The sequence below is a fragment of the Nipponia nippon genome, unplaced genomic scaffold (assembly GCF_047370975.1).
Source record: "Nipponia nippon isolate SJK-2023a ecotype South Korea unplaced genomic scaffold, ASM4737097v1 scaffold_4, whole genome shotgun sequence".
Classification (NCBI taxonomy): Eukaryota; Metazoa; Chordata; class Aves; order Pelecaniformes; family Threskiornithidae; genus Nipponia; species Nipponia nippon.
This window is the reverse complement of record NW_028262358.1, coordinates 16,100,653-16,124,140: the sequence shown is the minus strand read 5'-3', so window position 1 is coordinate 16,124,140 and position 23,488 is coordinate 16,100,653. Positions and strand designations below refer to the sequence as shown.

The 23,488-nt window shown below is 35.1% G+C and overlaps 1 protein-coding gene across 21 annotated transcripts in view; it reads right to left on the bottom strand.

The window, feature by feature from the left end:
• Nucleotides 1-23,488, bottom strand: part of NRXN1 (neurexin 1) — a 725,925-nt gene that overhangs the window by 617,410 nt on the left and 85,027 nt on the right. For 15 of the 21 annotated variants that reach the window (XM_087774526.1, XM_087774528.1, XM_087774537.1 and 12 more), the window contains one exon: nt 20,405-20,434. The exons of the other annotated variants lie outside the window; for them this stretch is intronic. In XM_087774526.1, coding sequence (XP_087630652.1) covers nt 20,405-20,434 — 30 coding nt within the window. The remainder of the gene's footprint in view (nt 1-20,404; nt 20,435-23,488) is intronic. 21 annotated transcript variants of the gene reach the window in all.

The window sequence follows — 23,488 nt, the reverse complement described above, 5'->3', positions numbered from 1 at the left end:
AAGGGCCTCCCTCAAGAAGCACTGTTTCCCATTAACCCCGTGATACAGTAATGGGACATTCAAAGTCACATAATTTGTCATGAGTATCTCTGAGGTGGCCCTAAATTCAATGTGGGCTGAATTAGATCCTAGCTCCTAGTAGAATTTATGAAACAGCATAAAGTTTCATAAAATATACCTGCTGGCTCTTTTGCCCTTTTCTTGTCCTCCAATTGCCCACACAAACAGAGTTTTATAAATGCGCGGCTAAAATATCATTCTTCAAAGTGATTTTGAGCAATGAAAAAGATCTTCGACACAGCGTAGAGAAGAACAATATAAAAAGTCTGTAAATGACATGTGCAGCCTTCCAGAGATAATACCTCGAAAGCCTTATTACTGCTGACCTGACATGTATAACACTACTGCTAAGATTTCATATGGAAGCAGCTGAAAATTGGATAGCCAAGACCCACCAACATTAGTCAAAGAGTTGCTGTTCCTACCCCAGAACAAATCTGAATGGGAAAGATGTAAATGTCAAATATAGCAACTCGGCTTTGGGTTGCAAGACCTAAAACACTTTTTGCTATTCCTATACCTTAAGATCGAAATACTCAGACAATTAAATCACATATTTCTTCTTTTAAAAAAAACATATTGCTTTAAAAACAAAGATTTGAGTTATTCAGATGAAGAGTAATAGTTAAAGCTTTATAGTTTACAGCAACCAAAACTGGAAAGACACTGAAAACCTGCTTAGCACATCTATGCTTTTCCTTGCATCATAAAACAGAGCCGTGTTTGATTGACTACAACTTTTATCAGGAAGAGCATGATGAATAGCCAGAATCAATTGTCAGCTGATTCTGAACAATTTTGTCTTAACAACAACATATTCCCAGCTCTGAAAGCAACTTCATCTCAGCATTGCCTGTATTAAAACTGTATTTTAAATAATACTGTATTTTCATCTGTGTTCTAATTTGAATACAGTAATTACCACTAACTGCTTAGTATCTCTGATTAAGAAATGATTTATAATACTTGCTGAACTTGATAACTCCACAATATCATCTAATTTATTCTCTACCATAAACTTGTGACCTACTCTATTTTTGTGACTAGGGTAGTTTGTGCATGCTTTTGCAAATACTATGACTGTCAAATGACAATTTTCTTCCTATATATTTCACATATGAAAAAATACAGAGAAAATTTATAATTATTCTTTAAAAGTTCTATAAGATGTATGCCTCCAAATCTTGAAAAATAATAAGGCTGAACTGCTAACCTCATTTTAATGAATAAGACTTTTGACATGGACTTCAGTGAGGCTAGGATATTGCCCTTACAGAGTTTAACTAATGAACAAGATCACAGCCAGATTATTGATTCAAAGTAGAATTATTTTACTCCATAAAGCTCAGAGAAAAAAATGTCTAAATATATTTAAAGTTTTGAGGTATCTGAGTAATCTAATTTTAAATTGACTAATTCAGTCTAAAGCCTCAAAAAGGAATTTATATAAATACAAAATTAGTGACTGAGTTTTACACTATTCAAACTACTGCTTCATCACATAGATGGTAATACATGAATTTATTATAAACATTTAAAAACCCTACAATTTTCTAGATTATTCCACAGCTTAAAGTATATTTTAATGACATAACCTGCCATAGCCCAAAGTCTTAAAGTCTTACATCAAAGCCCCAAGTTAAAAACATTTCTTCAGCAGCTATTGACTATTTCAAGGCTTAGACTGAGGGATGCATATTTTCATTTCTTAAAGAGAGAAGAGAGAATGCACTGTACAAGAGAGGAAGGTCATGGCAAAGCAATACTAAAAGTTAAAAAAAAAAAAAGCAATATTAAATCAATAGTAATATTAGCTATATTGATGACCCTTTTCATTACTATCGCTCTGAACACAAAACAAATTTCTACCATACCAGCCTGACAATAATATCTCTGGGCTGGATGAAGGAGCGCAGGTGGGGCTTTTTTCCATTTTTCTATGAGCAATTCAATGATAAGAGCAGCACTCACAATTTGCCACATAAGCAAATTAGTAGCTGACATAATACCTGGGTTCATGGCAGAAGATTGGCTTTTATACAGTTATGTCCAATACCTTTGCAATAAATAATAACAGTCCTCCCCCGTCTCCTCCCTTACAAAATTAGAGCAATTAGTTGTTATTCCCAAGAGACAGATGATGAAAAATTTTCTCACTGTAAGGATACTGGGTTTCGCATATCTGTGCCCCAGCAACAGCTCTGCCAAAACTTGATTTCACCACAGAGGCAGCAATAGTGCTCTTCAGCAACTTCTGTCTATTGAGGACTTCTGCTTACTAGAAAGGTACCTTTTGAAATTAGCGGTCTATCCTTGATAGCCTTTTTCATGACCACAATGGACTTACTGCCTGACATATCTTCGTCTACACTTCTGCCCCCACCTTCCCGGTCTTAGGCTCACCACTTTTAGCAACTGAAGAGAGAGGCAGTAGCTACAGGAAAATTTGGCTCCAGTTTTAATAAAGCACTTTTAATATAAAACCTGCCAAATTCCATTCTGCATCATGCTTCCAGGTTGAAATCCTGCTTAGGAAAGGGGGAGTATTTCCTGCAGCTGAAGAATAAGACTGGGACATGAGGCATCAGTTGTTTTGTTCTTTCACTCCAAAGAAAACACAGAACAGTAGAACTTCAACAGAAGATTCAAAAGAAGTAAAATCATGAAAACAATACTGTCTTTGTCATCTCTGTCCTTATTTTGATATATAAAAACCAGTGAAAAGATGATCACTTATTGACCATCAGCTCACAGCTATATGTGCATTCTTTCTTTAAGACAACTGGAAACTAGATGATGTCATAAACAGTTTGATAATAAGAGGTGGGTTTGCCATACAAAAAAAGTAGTTATTAGCTGACATTTGATAATATAATCTATATGCAAACCCTCAATGGATTTGTAAGGCATTTTCCCCCAATCCAACCTTCTATACTAACAAGTGTTTTCTTAAGGAAAGTATTAAATCATTGCAAGTTGATTTGTAATTCTAGAAACTCACCTTTTTCCATTTGCAGAAGGCTACATTTGATAGCTAAAAGAGAACCTCAGACTTTTCTTTACGACATGATATGCCAAACTAAATGCATTGCATAGCACCTCATTCAGCACATTTCAATTTTCACACTTTTATTGACTTTTATAACAGCAGATGAGTTCTGAACTTCTGAGTACTGGAAGGGAAGTAATTTTGAGCCCCACATATTCTAGGTTGATCGAAACACTAAATCTTTTCAGAGTGTGTCTCAGTCAGCAGCAATAAAAGATTTGTATATGTGAGATTATACCATCCCTCTGGTGATTCTGCTGTCTGTGCTGAATCAACCTGTTGCAGGGCAGTGACTCTGCTCTCCGTGCTTAAGTAAGGCTCCATGCTGCAGCTCAGTGCTATTCCCAGCTTTGGTGTTAGCTATAATGTAAAGATTTCACACATTGCTGTAATTTTCACCTGTTTAGGCCTTCTTTCTAGACTCTCAATAGGCAAGAAAAGAGGTCAAAGGCCTAATAAAGACCTTGTCCAGTATTTACATACTAATCAAATGGTAATATCTCACATCTTAATGAGTTACAAAAATGAGGTTAACAGTCTATAACTGTCATTAAAATGATAAACTTTTTTTTTAAAGCTACTTCGAAATAAAATGTTTTAACAGAATTGAATTCAAAAAGAATAAACAAAAGCTAGAAGTTGCCAAAACACACACACAGGGCTACGGCCATGGGTGTGCCTTCTTATAGTTGTCATGTTCAATGCCAAAATTTAGACATTCGCAAATTCACAACGTAGATTGTGACAACCACAGTTTAGACCTCGCAACCTTTACTCATCCACTTGTTCACAGTTACAGGAGTTTCCAGTAAGCAAATTCCCCCAGTACTCAAAGGCACTTAATACTTTTTCGTGTATTGTAGAACAATCCTGCATGCTAAGCCAAGGGTTGTGAATTCTGGTGGGCAGGATCTCTCTAGCACTTTGGTTAGATCTCTGTTAGCATTGCAATGTATAGGTCCCCTTTGTAGAGCTAGCCTTCACTATGAGAGGATTTTTTTTTCTGTAAAATTAATGGTAAGAAAGATTGCCTGCCTCTGGATGTATAATTCAATTTGAAGAATCTGAAAAGTGTTTAATAAAGCACTTAATGTAAACCTTGCCAAATTCCATTCTGCATCATGCTTCCAGGTGGAAATCCTGCTTAGGAAAGGGGGAGTATTTCCTGCAGCTGAAGAATAAGACTGGGACATGAGGCATCAGTTGTTTTGTTCCTTCACTCCAAAGAAAACACAGAACAGTAGAACTTCAACAGAAGATTCAAAAGAAGTAAAATCATGAAAACAATGCTGTCTTTGTCATCTCTGTCCTTATTTTGATATATAAAAACCAGTGAAAAGATGATCACTTATTGACCATCAGCTCACAGCTATATGTGCACTCAAAACCCCCTATTTGCCAAAAGGCTGACAAGCTATTTGCACAAAATCATAGAAAGAATTCTAGGAGATGTCAATAATTAATAGAATAAATGTTATCCAGCTTGATAACTAAAGGGAGCTTGCTGATAAATTCTAAATGCATGCAGCATGCTGCATTGTGCTCTAGAATCACTTTATATAAATATTGCTCCTGGATTTATACAAAAAGAAGTAGTTTTGAAATAGTGCTACTTCTGTTTCAGATTATTTGACATTTTAATGCATGTAAGTAATGTTTGTGTGTATTTAATGTATGTATGCCATTTCATCATAAAATTTGTACACTTAAAAATACTGAGGGTTTGTTTTGGTTTTTTTTTTTTGCTTTTTCCATGTTTAGATATAAAAAATTCAACATCTTTCTTTAGGGGGAATAGAAACATTTGGGCATTATATTCAAACACATTATTTTATGGAATAACATATACTCTACCTATTCCCTTCTCTCCTTCATTCTATTTTCTTCTGCAATTCTATTTGATATTAGCTTTGAAGCATTTGTGCTTCAAGGTCTTTTAAGCTTGTAATAATGTGGTTTTGGAGTAGGCATCTAGAAGTACCCAGATACCTAATACCACATTTAAGAGTTAGGTACCTTCATAATTTTAAAAAGCTATCCCTAAATATTTATGTTTTGGACATTTGGAGATTATTTCAACTATTTATTTAAGACTAAGCCACACAAAACCTTATGAAAATTTTGGTGGAAATAGACAGAAACTCTGTTTACAAGTCAGTGGTGTAAAGGGATGAGATAAAACTGTTTTTGACTCTTTCAGCTTGCTTATTTTAGAGGCAAACATAGTAAATTCTTTCACCTTTCTTATGCCTTCTTATGCTTATTTCTTACTTCTTTTGCCACCACTATGAACTCTTTGGATCACATGATACCATTCTGCTACTTAGTTTTGCCCATGGACCTAATCCTAGGTAAATATCACAGACCTCTGCTTAAGACCTAGAGGTCTTGGGTTTTTGTCTTCATTAGCTTTCCTCTCTTGATATAGGTCTACTTCACAACATCCTTCTTCTCAACTGGTCTGAAAGCACGTATGCTAAAGTACACACAGCTCTATTTAATTTACTGTATTTGAAAAGATTCTTTGCTGATGTACAGGTGATGATCAAATCAAGCCTATAGCCAAAATATTTAATATTACTTTCAGAGATATGAGTTAAAATACAGTAATGAGGAGAGGAGGATGGTTGAAAGAAGATTTTTTCTCTCAAAAAAATGTTGTCATGAACTTAATATAAGTAATTTTGTTATCAAACCAATTATGAAAATTGAAGATATGAAAGTGTCGGAGTTGAAATGTCTTTGACAAAAATATAGCATTGTTGAACTCTGATCACACATCAAAAGTGACAGAAATGCATAAGCACAGTTCTTCTTTTTAAAGATTAAATGAACAACTAGATAGCTTGCATTAGGCATGTCTTCCAGGTCTCTCAGGCAGTTTTCTCTATGCTCTCAAGCCAAGCAAGGACCTTGTGATGCCAAAGGATTGCCAGGTCTGGGTTTTGCACTTCTAAATTGCGGTCCACTCCCACACTGACAGCTCTTTCCACTTCCCATTTTCTAAACTTCTCATCCCCTTCCTGACCCTTGCAATATAAATGTGGTCGGGTGGTTGGTTTTATTAAAGGTTTGTCTGAGCCTATTGAATACTAGAACAGTTGGTCCTAGGAGAAAATACTTTGCAGGAAATAGCTATGGTGTTTTAAAGTTTTTGAAGCAGTTACCTTACCTTTCTCCTAGCAGCGGGGAGATGCAGACAGTAGGAGAAAAGAATGGAATAATAACATCTTTTATGCCTATATTTCTATAGCTCTTCAGAGCCTTCCTGGCTTCATTGAAACTTCACAGACACAGGTAGTTTTCAAATTCATCTAGAAACAGATTTAAATGTCAGGCTACTGAAGTTTGCCCATGGAGTTTTCTACTTGATGCCTTAGCTTTTCAGGGGAAAGTTTTGAACACAGTAACCCAGAACAGGCTGCTCTTACTACCTTTACCAAAAGTCACTGTCCTCCCACACTGCAAGCATCTCACAGGTGCTAAATGTATTTAATTAGCAAAGCACTTCACAAAAGAAAGATAAATTTTCACAATATAATGAAAAACACTGTCCTTCAGGAAACAGGAGGGACAAGAGATGCATGAAGTTTTAGTGAAGTCACAGTCAGCTTTACTCACCCTTTTAATATTATTTGAGGTTTCTACTTAGCACAAGAAAAAAACCTTTCTCTCAGTCCATATTCATGCTACTGCCTTGATCATAGGAAAACTGAACACCTTCAGTGCACGATAATTAAGTGCACCTGTAATACAATTAATATTTTATCTGTCTCCAAAAAGGCAGTGGCTTTGTTCTTAGACCACAGAAACCCTGTTCATTACCCGTTTTAGTTAAAACAAACAAACAAACAAACAAACAAAACAAAACACACACAAAATAAGGCAGAAGGAAAAACAGCCCAAATACAACTGGTATAGCTTCTAAAGAAAACTGAAATCCAGCAAAAAATAATGCTAATTTAGGTAACAAAATTAGGAAATTTACCCAGCAACAATGTTCAAAGTTTCCTCTTCCTTTTTTGCTTTGTGTTATCACTGATAAGTTTCTCTTCCCAAACCATCCTGATTGGCACTACCGTCTGCTTGGTTTTATTCTTAGTGCCTACTTACAGACAAAACCCCTACAATAAGCTCAAACACTGAAGCAATCAGAGGGGCTCCATGCAGAGCTCTTAAAAATAAATTAATCTAGATTTTGAATCAAAGATATAGCAGTTCTGGAGTACTGGAAAGCTGTTTTTTCAGCACAAATAACATGCCTGGGCATGTCAACAGTCATGACCACACTTCACCGATACTCAAACATCTGCTGAAACTGTCAGCAGATGCACTAAGGGCAAAATAGTCATTGAGAACCATACTTCAAGGTATAGAAAGTTCATGCTTTAACTGCCAATTAGGTTTTCCTCTGTCCTTCAGCATAATGACAGACATTTTGCAACCATGAACGCATCAGGGCTTCAACAGTTCTCCTGCTAAACAAAGACTCTTAGAAAACAGAGGCAACACAAGATAAAATAAATATATAATATATTGTAAATATAAAGGAAAACAGATTGTTTTTTCTCCTCCCATTGACTCATTTATGTGAAGGTGAATATTATAATCCAATATACATTATACATAACGATTTAATTATAACTGCCAGAGGGTTTGGGGTTTGATTTTTTTTTTCCCCCCTTGTCAATTACTCTATATCAGCCTTCAAAAACATGATAGCATCCTTGTAGTGACATTTCAATATGCCCTATTCTCAAACACTTCTACTAAATTAATTATCTGAAAATATCAGACGCTGCCAGTTCCGAGGGATGACACTGAGCCCAAGCAGGAAGCTGCTTGCAGAGCTTCTGAAGTCCCACGCTCACCATGCAGGAGCACAGGAGGAGCTACGGGCGTATTTGAAACCTGTTCCTCTGTGCAGCACCAGTACAGTTTGAACACCATCCAAAGATACCAAAAAATAGCATTCAGCTTTTCCTTATGCGAGCAGAATGAATGTCTAGTTTCCCACTTCCCTATGGCTTTTCCCCACAGAGCAAGTGTACTGATGGGTGTATAAGTTCCAGCTTCGTTAAGCATGCAGAGGCAGATTAGAAACTGAGGATAGATGTGGTGAAAGAGAAGCCTCCTGCTTACTATGCACAGAGATGCTTCCATGTTATATATTGAATAATTAGCACATAAAATAATAATAAAAAAAAATTGTAGCACAGACTTTTTTCCCCATCCAAGTGAATATGCTATTGTATTCTCCCCCGTGGCACATATTCAGCTGTTTGTACATATATTTCACATGTTGTATTAATAAATTATCAATCAATAATAGGATGTTAATAACCCAATGTCTGTTTGTCTACAAGGTGGGAAACTGAACATCAGTAATGATGCAGAAGATACACCTCAACAATTGGCTTTCCTCCTACTCTCTGATAGTCAACATTGGAATTCTTTTAAACTAGAAATATTGTAACTTCACTGAATTAAATAACCCCCCCATTTTTTTCATATGTTCAGGGAGAAACTACAAACTCCCATTTGTCTTCTTGAATTTTAGCAAATAACAGGATCTTTTCCTGGCTGCAGTAAAACTGAAGATTAAGAGAATTTTTGAAGTCTTCATGAATAAAGATAATTCTGATGTAGAATAATAATAATAGTCCTTCACTGAAGTAGTCTATGATTCCATCCTATCCTTTTGTGTGAGCATATGGCAACTAAAGAAGACTACTTAACTCACAGTGAATATATACTTGAATGGTGAGGTTCAAAGAGAAACTAAATATTAGAACACTGGGTTCAGTCTTTAAATTAAAACTCTGGGTCTTAGGGGTTTGAATCTTTCTTCTGCCTAATTCAGAGAACTCTTATGGGACAGCTTTAGCCTCTGGTTTATAAAATTTTCTTGATTAGATCACAATTTCTGTTCCTCATTGACTTTGTCAGCTTTGTATAAGCATTTTCCCCTGTATCAAAGAGCAAAAATTAAAAGCTCCAATTTTGCTGCACAAATAATTCACAAAAATGTTTTGCCCAGCTTTATCTGGTGTAGCAATTGCTGTATAACATGGCAACCTCCTTTCTTACTTTATAACTGGAAGACTCCCATATCCTGTTGTAAATGTGTTATGAGAGTCTATATAGAACAAAAATACTGAACAGCATAACATTCCTGAAAATGAGATTGTTTAACTGTAGCATTCAATTTAAAGTATTCAAAATAAATCATCACAGCAAAATGTTGAACTTTGAGAAAGATTAATCTCCTTTTGATTCACACTCCCATACATGTTTGAGGCTTTTCCATGAAGATGTTTCAGTTTTCATGTTACATTCTGACTTAAGGGAATGCTTTGAACGGTTTTTCCAGTTAGTCCATAAGGAGCATTAGGGCTTGACTTGGTGTTTTGGGGGACTCATTGATACCTAATTCCATCTACACAAAAAATACAATAAAATTATCCCTAGTAAAATAAAACTGAGGCAGCTGTTTTTATAGTCTGACAATTTTTTTACGTGTTACCACAGTAATTTCTCTATTACGTGTGATTCATAGGCTTCAAGGCCAGAAAGGTTGTTTTTTATTATCTAGTCTTATTTCCTGCATAATACAAATTACAGGCTGTCAGCTAGTACATGAGAGACCTCCTCTTTAAGCAGTTTAACAGCTAAGAACCTAGGAAATGTATTTTTAGACTTTCTGAAGCCTGCTCTTCTGACTTGGGTCTCAAGAGTATGCCGACTAGGTAGAGAAGTATAGGCACATTCTTGCCTCCCAAGGTGGGTAATTAGCATGACCTAGATATATGTACATTTCTGAGAGTTATATGTACATATTAAAAGCTATAGGGCTGATATACAGATCTTCTAGGTGTTCTGAAAATGAAAATATTAATTACATTTTTGTATTACTTTTATAACAGCTCAATAAATGCAGAACTTTCAAAAACCTGTTTTTTTTAACAAGACTATCTATTTCAGGGACAACACAAGGCATAGCTCTCTCATCTATTTTAGAACAATGAATAAATATCAAATACATGTGTTTTCCTGGAAGAGAGAATAAATGACACATAATAGTGATTTATGGATGCAGACAGATCAGTCATTTTTATTACATATTTGTCATTATAGAAAACTTGAGATAGTGGCATTTCTGAGAGGTAAACTGATGAAGTATAGCAGAACTGAATGCCTCAGGGCATTTCTATTTATCTGCGTATGTGCCTATGTCCTGAACACAGCTACATGTATGTATGTTAAATGTGTATATGCTATTAAAAATTGTTGAGGAATTTGTCCTTTAGAATTGTGAATGACTGACTGTGTTTTACTCTATGTATTCAGTGCTTCTCAATATTTTCAATAGGAATACAGAAATATATCCTCTTCACAGTAGTCTAAACAGCTCCCTTCTTTGCTCTGAGGGGGTACGTAGCAGTAGACTAACAGTGGGACTCAAGTGGCTTTAGGTAATGTTCAGAATACATGTTTGCCATAGATCTTTTCCTCTGTCTAATATAGGGTGTATGGATATGTATGAACATACCAATCCTATACAGATAAATATGTTGTAGTGTACAAGAATCTCATAAAATTACCAATTTCCAAGTTTACTTTTGCTGCTCCAATATTGCACTTCGGTACTTTTATATGATTCTTTTCTGAATTCTAAATTTTCTTCCAAAGCTTATAATACAGTTACAGTCATGGACAGTATCCTTATTTGAATAATTTATTGCAGAGACCTATATGGCTGAAAAGTCTGCTAAGGACACCAAAAAAATCAGTTCATGACTCACGCAGACACAGCTGTATTTATATGTGTTTGAAGGTTCACAATCATGAAAGCACCTTGAGGCATACCTGCAAAATTTATAGTTTGCATAAGTATTCAGGTGAAATGAGAGCACCAGTTCAGTACTTGTACCACAGTGATCTGGGGATGTTCAGGTGTATAAAGATTAATATAAAACAGAATCAGAATTTTTTTGAACTCTCACATCATCTTTGTGATGATGTAAACATATACCAGTGTTACAGTTCAATGTACTTACACCCAAATAACTCTTCTAAAATTGAAAACTACATAACAACTAGTTAGTAGCTGCAGTTAATACAGATAATATGAAAAATCCATTTAAATGACACATCATTCATACTGAAAACAGCATTGTCAAAGAGGCATTTGGCTCTAAAACTCATTTACGCTTTGTTTTGCACAGGTTCAATAGTCAAATCACAACATTAAGTATCTCATATGCATACAAACATAGTTTTCAAAAGTGATTTGCCTATAACTGAGCTTGGTGATTTTTTTGAATATTTCTTACCGACTTGTGCAAATAGTACCTTGTAAGACCAAAATGTTAGGCAAAGCCATTAACTGAGAAAATCAAAGGACCAGCTTGTATTATCAGCAAAATGTCTACGATGCCCTTTTTCTGAGATGGAAAGAATTTATCTGACACCTTTTTGATATAAACCGAGTTCTTCCTAATAAAGATATTCAGGTTCAATGAAGTGGGAAATCAGGTAAATTATTTCTAATTTTTAATCCTAGAGAGAGATGTTACTGTTGAGTGGGAGCAGGGTCACATAATTACCAAGGTAGCTGGCATCAGGAATCAATTTCTGAGGGTTTTTAGCTAACAGTTATACTCCAGAAGCAGGATATTAATGGTCACAGGAAGATATTTAGCCTCCTTTCCTTTGGGTGGATAGCCCTTCTGACAATGGGATTACAATGGCACATGATATGAAATGCAGGACAGACCTATTAACTAAGGGTAACTCCAGTGAAAAATTTACAGACTTATACTCACTGCTGAATTTTGCTTTTTAGGCAGCCTCTTCTCTGTCTGAAGAACATGCAAAGGCAGATGAAAGGGATTAGACCCAGCTGCTTTTATTTCCCCCCACCCCCAATATAAAGAGGCTACTCAAATCAATGCAGTGATGCCAACAGTGCCAGGTGTGGTCTACCAGTTTCTCTGGTAGCCTCTTGTTATCCAGATGTTTTCCTTCTTTAATGAACAAATGTCTACTTTAAGCAGTCAACTAGATGTACCAGAATCTCTAAATCACATTAGCAAGTTACAAAAACAAGCTTTAAATTAAATGGTGTGCTGATCAGAAAATTAGTGTAAGTGGGTGCCAACAGGGAAAAAAAAAAACAAACAAAAACAACAACAAAATATAGCTGTTGTAAGTGGGGAAAAAATTACTTCTTTCACTAGAGTAAATGAATTCAATAAAGAGACTCAATTGCTTTCCTTTCTTCCCAAGCCTGGAAAAAAGATATCTGGATAACAGGTGGGTATGTGTGAAAACCATTAAAAGAATGGTAAAGGTGGAATTTCATAGCAAAGTCCATGGTCCATCATCCAGGCTCAGTTCCTATGAAAGTTTTCTCCTTTGTGCTTCTGAATTTCCCAGTTCATTGCACAGTTTCACTGTTCTACTGATACTTAATTGCTCTGGGTGGTCCCTGAAGTGAAGATAGAAAGCTACCTTGAAGCAATTAAGAATGACAGGGTTATAGAAGGCTTTGAATACCAGGAGAGACACATATTACTAGTATTGGTGCAAATTATATTGTTTAATTAAAAGATTTTAAAGGAGACTGGATAATTCAAATTTTTGTTGTTTCCACATAACTTGGCATATTATTACAGCCATAGAAAATTACTGTAGAGTTAAAGAGCAGGTTAAAAATTTTGTACGCAGTGTTCTTACTTCTACAAGAACAATCAATTCTGACCAGACTAAATGTCTTTTTCAACTCTTTTGCAGGAAGTCATTCTTCTTGGAAAGATATCGTTATGCTGTGCATTTAGAGAACATTGCCCACATTTTCAGTTATATCAGTATAATTTTAGGGTGGTTTTCTTAAGAGTTCTTCACTTTCATTAAATTTAGTTTCTTTAGAAATTGTGATAAAGTTTACTCCTGGATTTAATAAGCTTGCAAGTAGAGAAATCTTAGAGATTTTTGAAAATATTCCTCCCTAGGGCTCTGATTTCTTTCCACTTAAGTGGTGAAACTCCACTGAGCATGATTCTGATTGGATTAATGTTAAAGTCAGTTGAGACTTCTGCTATAAGTGAGATGTACAATAATCTCCAATTATTTGTGGTTTTCACTGAAATAATATAAATTAGAGCCTGTTGGGCTGATTTGTTTGGCTGCTTTTGCAGATTTCAAAAGGACTGAATTTTATCCTAGGAAAATCTTAGCTGTAGTGCAACCCTAGATTGAAGCTGTAATCCTTAGTGTCACTCTAACAATGTATTTGGCTCAGTAGTGTCATCAGATATTAAAAGAAGGTGTAAAGAAGGTTCCAGGACATTCTACAGGATAACCAAGGAATATACCTCTCTGAAATCTCTGTTTTGTTGTAAATGCCTAAGAAATTTGTATGAAACTCTCATGGAATTTAATTTTGTGAAAAAGATACAGTTTGCTGCAGCTTTTAATACTCATTTGCTATGTATATTTATATATGCATAGAAATAAATGTTTCTTTTAAGGAAGAAATGCCTAGTTTTCCTATTTCTTCATTGCTTACCTGCTCAAGATTTTTTTTTTACCTCGTCAGAGTGACAGCCTTACTGTTTCCCATCCTCAATAAAGCCCCACCTACTTTTGGGCCTGAAATATATGTCTTTCATCTTGAAAGAGCTTTAATATTATTTTGAAAGGCTCTCTGTCAGCATACCCATCTATGCTCAGAAGCGGAGCCTAGTGTCGAGGGAGCCAAAACCTTAAATATTTACTGTCTTATACTACAATGCTTTCTGTACACAGCAGAAATCTACACTGTTGCAAATATAACACTTTTTTTACATAAAATCCCTCGTAGTTCCACATTTATTTTCTTTCCTCTGAATCCACAGGAGACCTATGACACATATACATATGTGTATATGGTACATGATAATTCTGAGTGACATCAGAATGATTCAGAATACGGTAAATGTTTTATTTTGGTGGTGGAAAGGTACTAGAACACATGGCATGGATTGGACATTATCACATGGTGACTTACGTCAGAAAAAGAACATTTTTAAAATAAATGTGTTCCCTTTTCTTCATATAGTTTTCTTGATATTTACGGCAGGTCCTTAAAATTTCTTTTCATACTGCTGATTAGGAATCAGCTATCTCAGATATAACTTTGTGCATATGTGTCTCAAGACAGAATTTGCATTTCTAGTCCTGATATTGATGGATTTCTTCTGAGCCATGTACTTTAGACAGAAAACTTCTTCAACAGTCATGTTCTGCTGCATTTTTCTCCTTAGGGAACATTAATTGATCACATTTCAGGATAACGATGAATCTGCAGCTCCAAATGCCTAGGCTTGCTAGGAGTCACTCACTGAAGTGCAAGTAAATTATTTGTTTCAATGCACCACAACTTTTAAATATATAAAGATATCACCCTTCTGATTAAAACATTTAATGTCTAGTTCATTATGATATTGAACAAAAATTTGAACAGATTAACCAGAAAAATATAAAGATAGTATAAATGTTTATTGGAACACATATCTGTAGGCATAGGTGCGTGGGTCACACACAAGAACTTAATTGCAATATTTTTTGTGAACATCAGCCGCTATTTAACTATACTGATGAGGTTCTTTAGAAAAAAAAAGTCACTATAGAACAGATGTGATGTGTAGTTACTGCTCTTTGGAGCACTTTGAAGAGCTTTATGTTTAACGTTCCTTAATTTCTTTAAAAAGGTAATTCTCATTAAAAAAAAAGAATCAGGTAAATTTTATATAGAATATTTTAAAACGGTTGTGTTGACCATTTTGTAAATTATACAAGACTGACAGAATGTTAGGGCCCTGTTAAACGGAGGATAAATTTTTAAACATTAATGATTTGGTTTTTTAATCAGTAGAAGCAACTATGAGATTGAGCAGAGAAATGTAGGTTATCTATTCTTCTGCTGTAATGTCACTTAGAAATAATTTCAGTTACCCAAGCTTGGCAACCTCATTCTGTGTAAAACTCCCAAATTAACTCAGTTCAATTCTAGCAGTGAGTCTTTCAAATAATCAAACCAATCACCTAGCATATATAACTATGTGAACAAGTACAGAGAGTCAAGCAAGCTCTCTGTCCATGTTTTGCGCTTGCCAGGCAAAAGCCAGCTGCAGTTGAGAGGGCATGTAATTGAATCCATGTCAAGAGGGCACCAAGCCAAAAATAATAAGCTGTGCTAGAGCTCAGTGCTGTACCAAAGCATTTAGACAGTTTCTGGACTATTGGTGGCTCAGGCCAAGGAAGGCTGGAGGATGTGTGGCTTTCAGACCCACTTTGAAGCAGCACACACAAAAGCAGATGAGGATAGGCTTTTCAACAATCTCAGGAGGTTCAGAGAGTGTAAGAGGCCAAAACTATTTTAGTACTTTGAAAACAGAGGAAAAATGAAAGTTGTCACAATAAGATGAACTCGTGGTTGCATTGAGGTTAATGACTGAATTCCACATAATTTGATGTTAGGGGAGGTTACTAGCACAAGGTAATATTTGTGTTGCATGACACAAGCACTACATAATTACTTAGCTATAACATACCATTTTAATGCTCATGATTGTTTAAAGAGTTATTTAAATTACTTTTTTTTTTCAGTGCTGTATTTTTGTTGTGATTGATAATTAACCAAATTCTGCTCTTACAAATACCCAGTAGAGTCACTCTGGTTTTACAGATATTGTATGACAGCTTGTGCAATACAAAACTTGCCTTGTTTTGGCAAGGAAGTTGACACATACATAAACTGACGTTCTGAAGTCTTTCTTCAGTATTTATACACAGTATACCAAAGATCAGCACATCAAAAGCGTGTAATCTAATACAATAAATTGCAGTTGTACAATCAATCTTTTGGTAGAAACACTTATTGCTCAGCTAGATATCATTTAACAGTTTGTTATGGACTCGAGTGACACACGTACGATTTAAAGCTGTATATAATCTCTAAAGTAATAGGAGTATGAACATAGTCTTTAGGTATAAAATGAGTAATATATATAGTCAAAAGTAGGTTGTTTACATAGAAATAAACTATAGGTAAAAATATGTATAGGCTTAAGAGAACTGCAACATAAAAAGGAAGTAATACATGTCACTATGTTATAGTAACTAAATTATAAATCCCTTTCATTGCTCATCAAAAGAAAATGAAAAGGAGAAGAGGAATTTTGTGGAAAAAATAAACAAAGTGTTTTACATTAGTTGCCATGTAAGATTAATTGTATTACTATTCATCACAAAATAATTCTGCATGGGAAATCCAAGAGGTACTAACTTTTGACAAGTAAGGCCTATAGATGGAAATGGTAGTTTTATTAGACCACATACAATAGTTGGAGAAAGCAGACAAAATTTGTTTGAGCCAAATTTATTTGGGCAAACAAATCCTTTTCCATGTCTGTTATGAGCAGCAGACTTCAAGGTTTGCTTTGAATTCAAACAATTGCTCTGAGTAGCATATTCAAGTGGTCTAGTAAAAACATGAACCCCATTTACAAACCTTGCCTTGCTTATGTCTTTTCTCCACTACATCTGCAACAACTCTACTGCTAAAGTTGTATACAGGTAGGTGATTTCCAGGCAAAAAAAAAGGAATTCCTAAGTATTTCTGAACATATATGATGCTTATCAGAAAATAAACGAATGCCAGTACAACTAAAAGCTTGAGCTCTTGCTAGAATTAGGCTTAGCATCTGCAAGGAGTAATGGAATAGGAAACAAGTTTTGTATAGCTCTAAAGTTATAAGACAAACTTCTATATAGGCTCTCAGCTTTATGTTATATCCTCCTTTATGTCAGCTGGTTTTGTAACTAGATTGAGTTATATGACCTGGATTACTAACAGATGTCTCAGCACCGTGATATCTTCTGAGCTCTACCTCTGCCTTTCTCTAAGGGACAGTGACAGCCTTGTTAATATTGATAAAGCTTCAATACAATCTTTGTGGGGAAATTATCCAGAGTATCCCAATTTATATTTACATCTAAATGACAAATAGCAGGTGTGTCCGGTGAGATCGTACTGGATTTTGCATTGCTTGCCCTCTTGGAAAGGCTGCCTCACCCCTCCTTCCTCTGTCAACACCAGGTCCCTGCCCTGTCAACATTCTGTCCTAATTGTGAAGGTACATTGGTTTTTTTTCCTTTTCCAGTATCCCAAAGAATATCTACACAATTAAAGAAGATGGTGGTTCTTCAGCCATTTATACTCTTCAGGACGAATTACATAGTAAAGCTTCTTAAAAATTTTTTATTGCTTATATTTCCAAAATAAGAATAATTCATGATATAATCAGAATTTTGCAATCACTTTTGTTACTGACCTTACCTACCTCTAAAGGAATTGAACTTATAATGAAAGACTGAAATAGGTGCAAATGAATTCAATGCTGAGCTCCTCTTTTGTCCTTTCATTCCTTTCCATCGCCCTCCTACTTTTTGTTTTATTGTCATGTGTTATGAATGTGTGTTATCACAACTGTTTCAAGGTCACATGTTTCAATAGCGGATATTAGTGTAGTTTCAGGACAGTCAATAAAATGATGCCATTTTCCTCTGATTAAGGATATAGTTTGACATCGAGAGATATTTTCTGTTACACAAGGCTGGAGTTTGTATTCATATAAACCCTTTCCATCCACTTGAACAAATATACACTGTTATATTTGCAGAAGAAATATTGTGATTATCAAAACACAGTAAAGTAGTCAGTATTCCCATATAAACTGGATAAATCTAATAAAAAATTAAAATGTGAAAAGAAAAATGTAGTCAAATGATTAGATGACTGGTGACTGGTGTTTAAATTATGTCACATGGCACATCATTAAACATTAATGTAGCTAATATATCCAAGGTCATTTTTTTGTGAATATAATTGTTAAACCTTTTAAAATTAAAGTATAAATGTCTAACTATTGCACAATAGTTTTTGTTTTGCTAAAATCTGTTTTCCAGATCAACTACTAATCATAATATATATTAATAATATTTATGTTTTCATCCTTTTACACAAAAAACCCTTCAGTGTTGTACATAGTACATCATGTATTCTGTGTATAGAATAAACAAGAAAAAGAATTCCTGAATATTAATAGAAATGATCTACAATGTCAATGTTCGGTTACTATAAAATGTCGTTTTAAGGTAACTCCAGCCAAGACATCTACCATTAAGGAATAAGACAGTAATAATACGTAATAAGGAAGTCATACATACAAGGTACTGTTAAGAAAACCACAACAAAGATCAGCCATCCAACAAACAAAACAATCCTGTAAAACAAAGAAATCAGTAGACCGTTTTTCATTCTACTTGCTTAAAACTTTTCCTAAGCAAGAAGATTTACAGCTCCAGAACACACATCACCCTTTAAATAGTATCCCACCTATAATCAGGTACACCGTCTCTCCAGAGAGTCTCATATGAAGAGGAATGAGACACTACAGGTTTGTAATTACAGTCTTTCCATCACATGATCTTTCTAGGTGTAGAGAGACTAAATCAGCCAAGACACCAAGGAACGCAGAAGGTTGTTTCTAATGTAACTAGTTAGCCAAGCATGACCATGCAGATTGTATTTCTGATTTAGACTAAGAGTAGACACACTCTGACAAATGCTTAAGATTAATAGAACTGTATTATTCATCATGTGTAACACAGATTTAATGGCTTTTAATGACAGCTTCTTATCATAAAAATATATTTATGTGATGTCTGTGAACAAGTATCCTCATAGCAAAACCTGGTGTTTATTTATACAAGAAAAGTCTTGACCCTACTGCACATGTTCCCTCCAGGAGAAAGAAAGTAAACATGGCTGGTATTCTTTACATAAAGAAACAAAAAAGAGTAAAAAATTCTGAAAAAAACCCCACACTTCTCTTTGGCATTCATTCTTCCTCGTTCCTTTGTCCAATTCTTGTCTCAGATATAATCAAAGTGATTAATATACAAGGAAAATCGCAGGGCAAATGTGATCAGCTGATGACAGAGACTTGCTGAAGTCAGTGCTATTCAGATTTACAACTTACATCAAGCTGTGGACTGGCCCTGGACAGATTATCTCCAGAGAGTCTCTGTTGAACAACATCGTGCTTTTTTCTGTGCCTGGTGCTTTAGACTACAATTCTTTGAGAACAGAAAAATGCATACCTCAAAACGTGGCTGTTATTTCATCCTGAATGCTTTCTATAACTGTAGCCTCCTTTATGACTGCCAAAGCTCTCTCACAAAACCAGGAGACAAACTTTAAAAAAGGTCAGCCTGTACTTTAGCATACTTCTCCTTACCTTGATATCCATGAAATATTTACTTTAAAAATATACCTACCTCATGTTATCAGTGCAAACAGATTTACATTTATTTGCATTACTTATACATACATTAAAGTATAATGATGGCATTAAAAAATAAAGAAAATCATGTAATACCTTTACTTTTACCTATGGATTTGGTGAAATGGTTCCATGAAGAAAGCATTTCCAGACAAGAAGAGAATAAAGAAGAGGAGAGAAACAACAGTAAGAGCCATGAGTATATGTAAATGCAATAGTATCCAAACATGAAGAGACAAAGTATAAGGTAAGTGTCTGTAGACAAATGGAGATGCAATCAGTGTCATAGTAGGGATTTAGTTTATTTTTTTCCAATCATGTACATGCAGAGAAACACAGAAATAACCCATGCTTAGATAAGAAAGAGTGACACAAAAGTAACATTGACAATGGGTTACGAGGAAAAAACCACTGATTTCGTTACGTTGCAAAATTGTACTCTCAGCATTCCAGAAGCCAGGAGCAGATGCTTTCTGCACATTTCCAATCAGCCATGCATTAATGTAAATGGACTCTTCAATGTGTACAATGTGACAAGCTGAATATCTTCTTTCAGAAGCTATCTGAAGAGTGCTCTTGTGCTTCATCTTTTATAGAATCACCCATAGTTGTATTTTTTGATAAATACATGAAATTTTCTTAATCACCTTCTTATTTCTCTCACCTCTTTTCAGTTATTATATTGCGAGAGGGGTAGTTGAGGAGGCAGGAAGGACAAAAGCTTACAGAGCAAACAAAAAAAAAAAATGAAATAAGAAAAGATGTGACTAAAACCATGTGTTTATTTGCAGCCAAAGACAGCTTTCAAGCATTTGCCCATCGTTTGCAGTGATGGATTCAAAGCAGCTACAGAACAAGAAGAAACAATGAAAGCAGAGTGGAAAAGGAACAGAGCCCATACCTTGGTCGCCCATCATCAGGTGCGCCAGACCTTGAAGGGAAACAAGAGCACAGTCAGCAATGAACAAGGGAGCACGGGAAGGTGGTGTCACAGTGACAAAAATGTTTTGTGACAGGCATCTGTTTCCTATGAGATGTCTGTATCACAGAGGGAAATCAAAGAGCATTTTTCAACCACTGGTTGGAATGCTTTGGGCTACAAGTAACAGAACTGCAATTCAAACACTGGGTGCTGCTTTATTGTGTATTTCTTCTGTGCAGTAGTTGGGATGACAGAAAATAATAAAATGCTTTCAAATCCAACCAATTCCTTTAATATTCCATCTGTCTTTATCGTATTTTGATTATATTGCTTTGAACACTTTGCTGGGAGGACTTCCTGTCCTCTGCTTGTGAAATGATGTTAAAAACCTGGAGAAGTGTAAACCTGAAAAATGGGCTGGGTCTGATCTTTTTCCCCTCATAAAAATGAGCATTTCAGGTAATTAAATAAAAGTTCTTCATCACATTGAAATGATAATGCAAGGGATGTCTCCTTATTTGTGTGAAACGTGACAGTAGAATGAATTTGTTCCAGAGAAGGCAAATTATTACATATGCAATATAAAATACATATCAATAAAGAAAATTTAAGTGACAGCTTCTAAAGCTACTTCATAAATCTGTGATAAATAGATTTTGCTTTATATTTGTATTGTGAGATGAAATCCAATCACATCAGTATAGGTCTAGTGACATTTCAAAACAGATGTCCATAATGATAATCACTCAACCAGAGCCAAATTTCATTACTCTTTAACCAAAAATATTCAGCTTTTTTAATTAATTATAATAAAATGATACTTTTATTCTCACTGACAATAATGTGATGTAGGGAGAATATTTTTCTAGAAATATGAGGTTTTTCACATTTTATGTCTGGTTTAAAAAACAGGCTTATTCTTGTTGAACTTAGCTGTTTTAGGATCCATTTTAGAAGCTATTAATTGCTTGTGTTAAATGTGTTCCTCTTCTCCAACAACTATAAAAAAGTCATACATTATTTTCTTACTTGCAATTAATTAAAATTAATTCACACAAAGAAGGCGTGCAATAAAATATCCTGCTCTTTATTGGAAAGCAGACTTCCTAGAGAGTTCCTGTGATTTCTAATTCACAAAGAAAATTAGGTGCACAAATGACTCATAGTACTTGGGGGGAGTTCAAAGAAGATACTCCCGACTGCAATCAGTCTTAAAGGATTCATATCTTATCAGTTCCAAATTTCAAGTGATGTTCCAAATAGACTAACAATGGTTTTCCTGAATTAGTGCTTTTTAATGTCACCCTTTTTAGATGCTTAGTTAAACTGAAGGGCCTGATGTGCCCCACATCTTGTGCAATAGATTCTGTTTCCAAATACAGCGCACTGCAGCTGGTGGGATTACCTGGGGCTTACAGCAATGTAAATGAAAGCTGAGTATGATCCTGAAGGGATGCGTACTTAAGCATTGCTTGGGAAACATGACACAGCTGTGCTGCAGTTAGCAGCTTGTGAAAGAGTAGAAATGTTTTCACGTGTGTTCGTTCTCTAGAAGTGTTGCTGCAACTGAGGCACGCTGAAAACATAAAGACCCACAGTCAAGCTTCCTTCTTTTAATGCTGAATGTCCCTGCATGGCCTCCTGGAAGTATTAGTCTCTTCATGTGATTATTTAACTCATCTTTTGGCAAGTTAAATGTTATATTTTAACTTGTCTTTTGGCTTTTAACTTTTTGTGTTGGGTACTATTGTAAGGAATCTCAGACTTTTGACTTGGCTTTAACTGTATTCGATAGAGGGCAGGTGAAACTAGTGTAACGTTACAACATCTTTTTCCTTAATAAAATTGTGACCTTTCAGCAGCTACTTTATGTGAGCTCTTTCAGCTCTTAGAAGGTATGAAGCAAATCGTTGTAATGTCTTCTAGGGAAATGCAAAGAAGGTAATATCTTACTAGCTTGCATTTAAATATGATCTTTATAGCTATAAGGACCTAAACAAAAGGCCTAGTTTCAGGAGATTACCACTGCTTGATAGCTATTATTTTTGCTAAAATGATATGTGAGATTGGTCAGTTGTAAATACATGATTGTTGTATAATTTGAAAAAACTGTAAATGGCAGAAGTGCCTCTTGAAAACATCATAGAAACCACTTGAATTTTAAAAGTCACTTACAGTGCTGTTCAACTAAAAAAGGAAGCTAAGTGAATGTAAAAAAAATACACTGCTCAAACCAGACATCTATCAATTAAAAAAATTAGTACTAGTCCTCAAGACACTGTATTTTGTTTGACTCTGTATGTTACTTTATTTGTGGAGCAGTAAGGTTACTTACACTTCGTTGCTAAAAGCACATAATGATACTTACCTTATTTTTATATTTTTGCAATCTATGGATGAAGGCTATGGAAGAGTGAAGAATTACCATTACTGTACCTGTGCAATCCACAGAGTGGTTTAAAATGATACAGATAAAGCTACCATGATAGCAATCACAGCTAGATTTTCAAAATGACAGTCTGCTTATAATAGAGAATACCACAGTGGATAGCCATAGAAAGTTCTAGCCTTAACTAACCATGTATAGGCATACCATACATAGAAAATATTAATTTGTGCACCATTACTTCACAAGCAGAATGAAAAAAGCCTTTTCTTTGTGAATTAGAAATTCAAGATTTAGTAGGAATACCTTGTGTGTGACCCACTCCACCTTTATACTGAACTTGGCTCCAAGAGGAAAGAGTTAAGGGGCACAGGATGGGATAGTGGAAGCAGATATGAAGGTAGGATATTTTCAAAATTTGGTGTGTGAGTTCCATGCAGAGCACAGGCCGAAACAAAATTTAAACATGGTAAACCTGCAGTGAACATGTTCAACCTTAGCACAATCTTAGTAAAATGAATAAAATGTAGTCTTTTCATACCAGCAATATATATAAATTTAACTCTGTGAATACTAAATCCTTCTGTTTTCTTATGTAGCCTAACTTACAGAGATGCTCAGATATCACAGAAATCAAGGATGAAAAATTATAGATCGGTTTCCAGATTGTGCTTTGG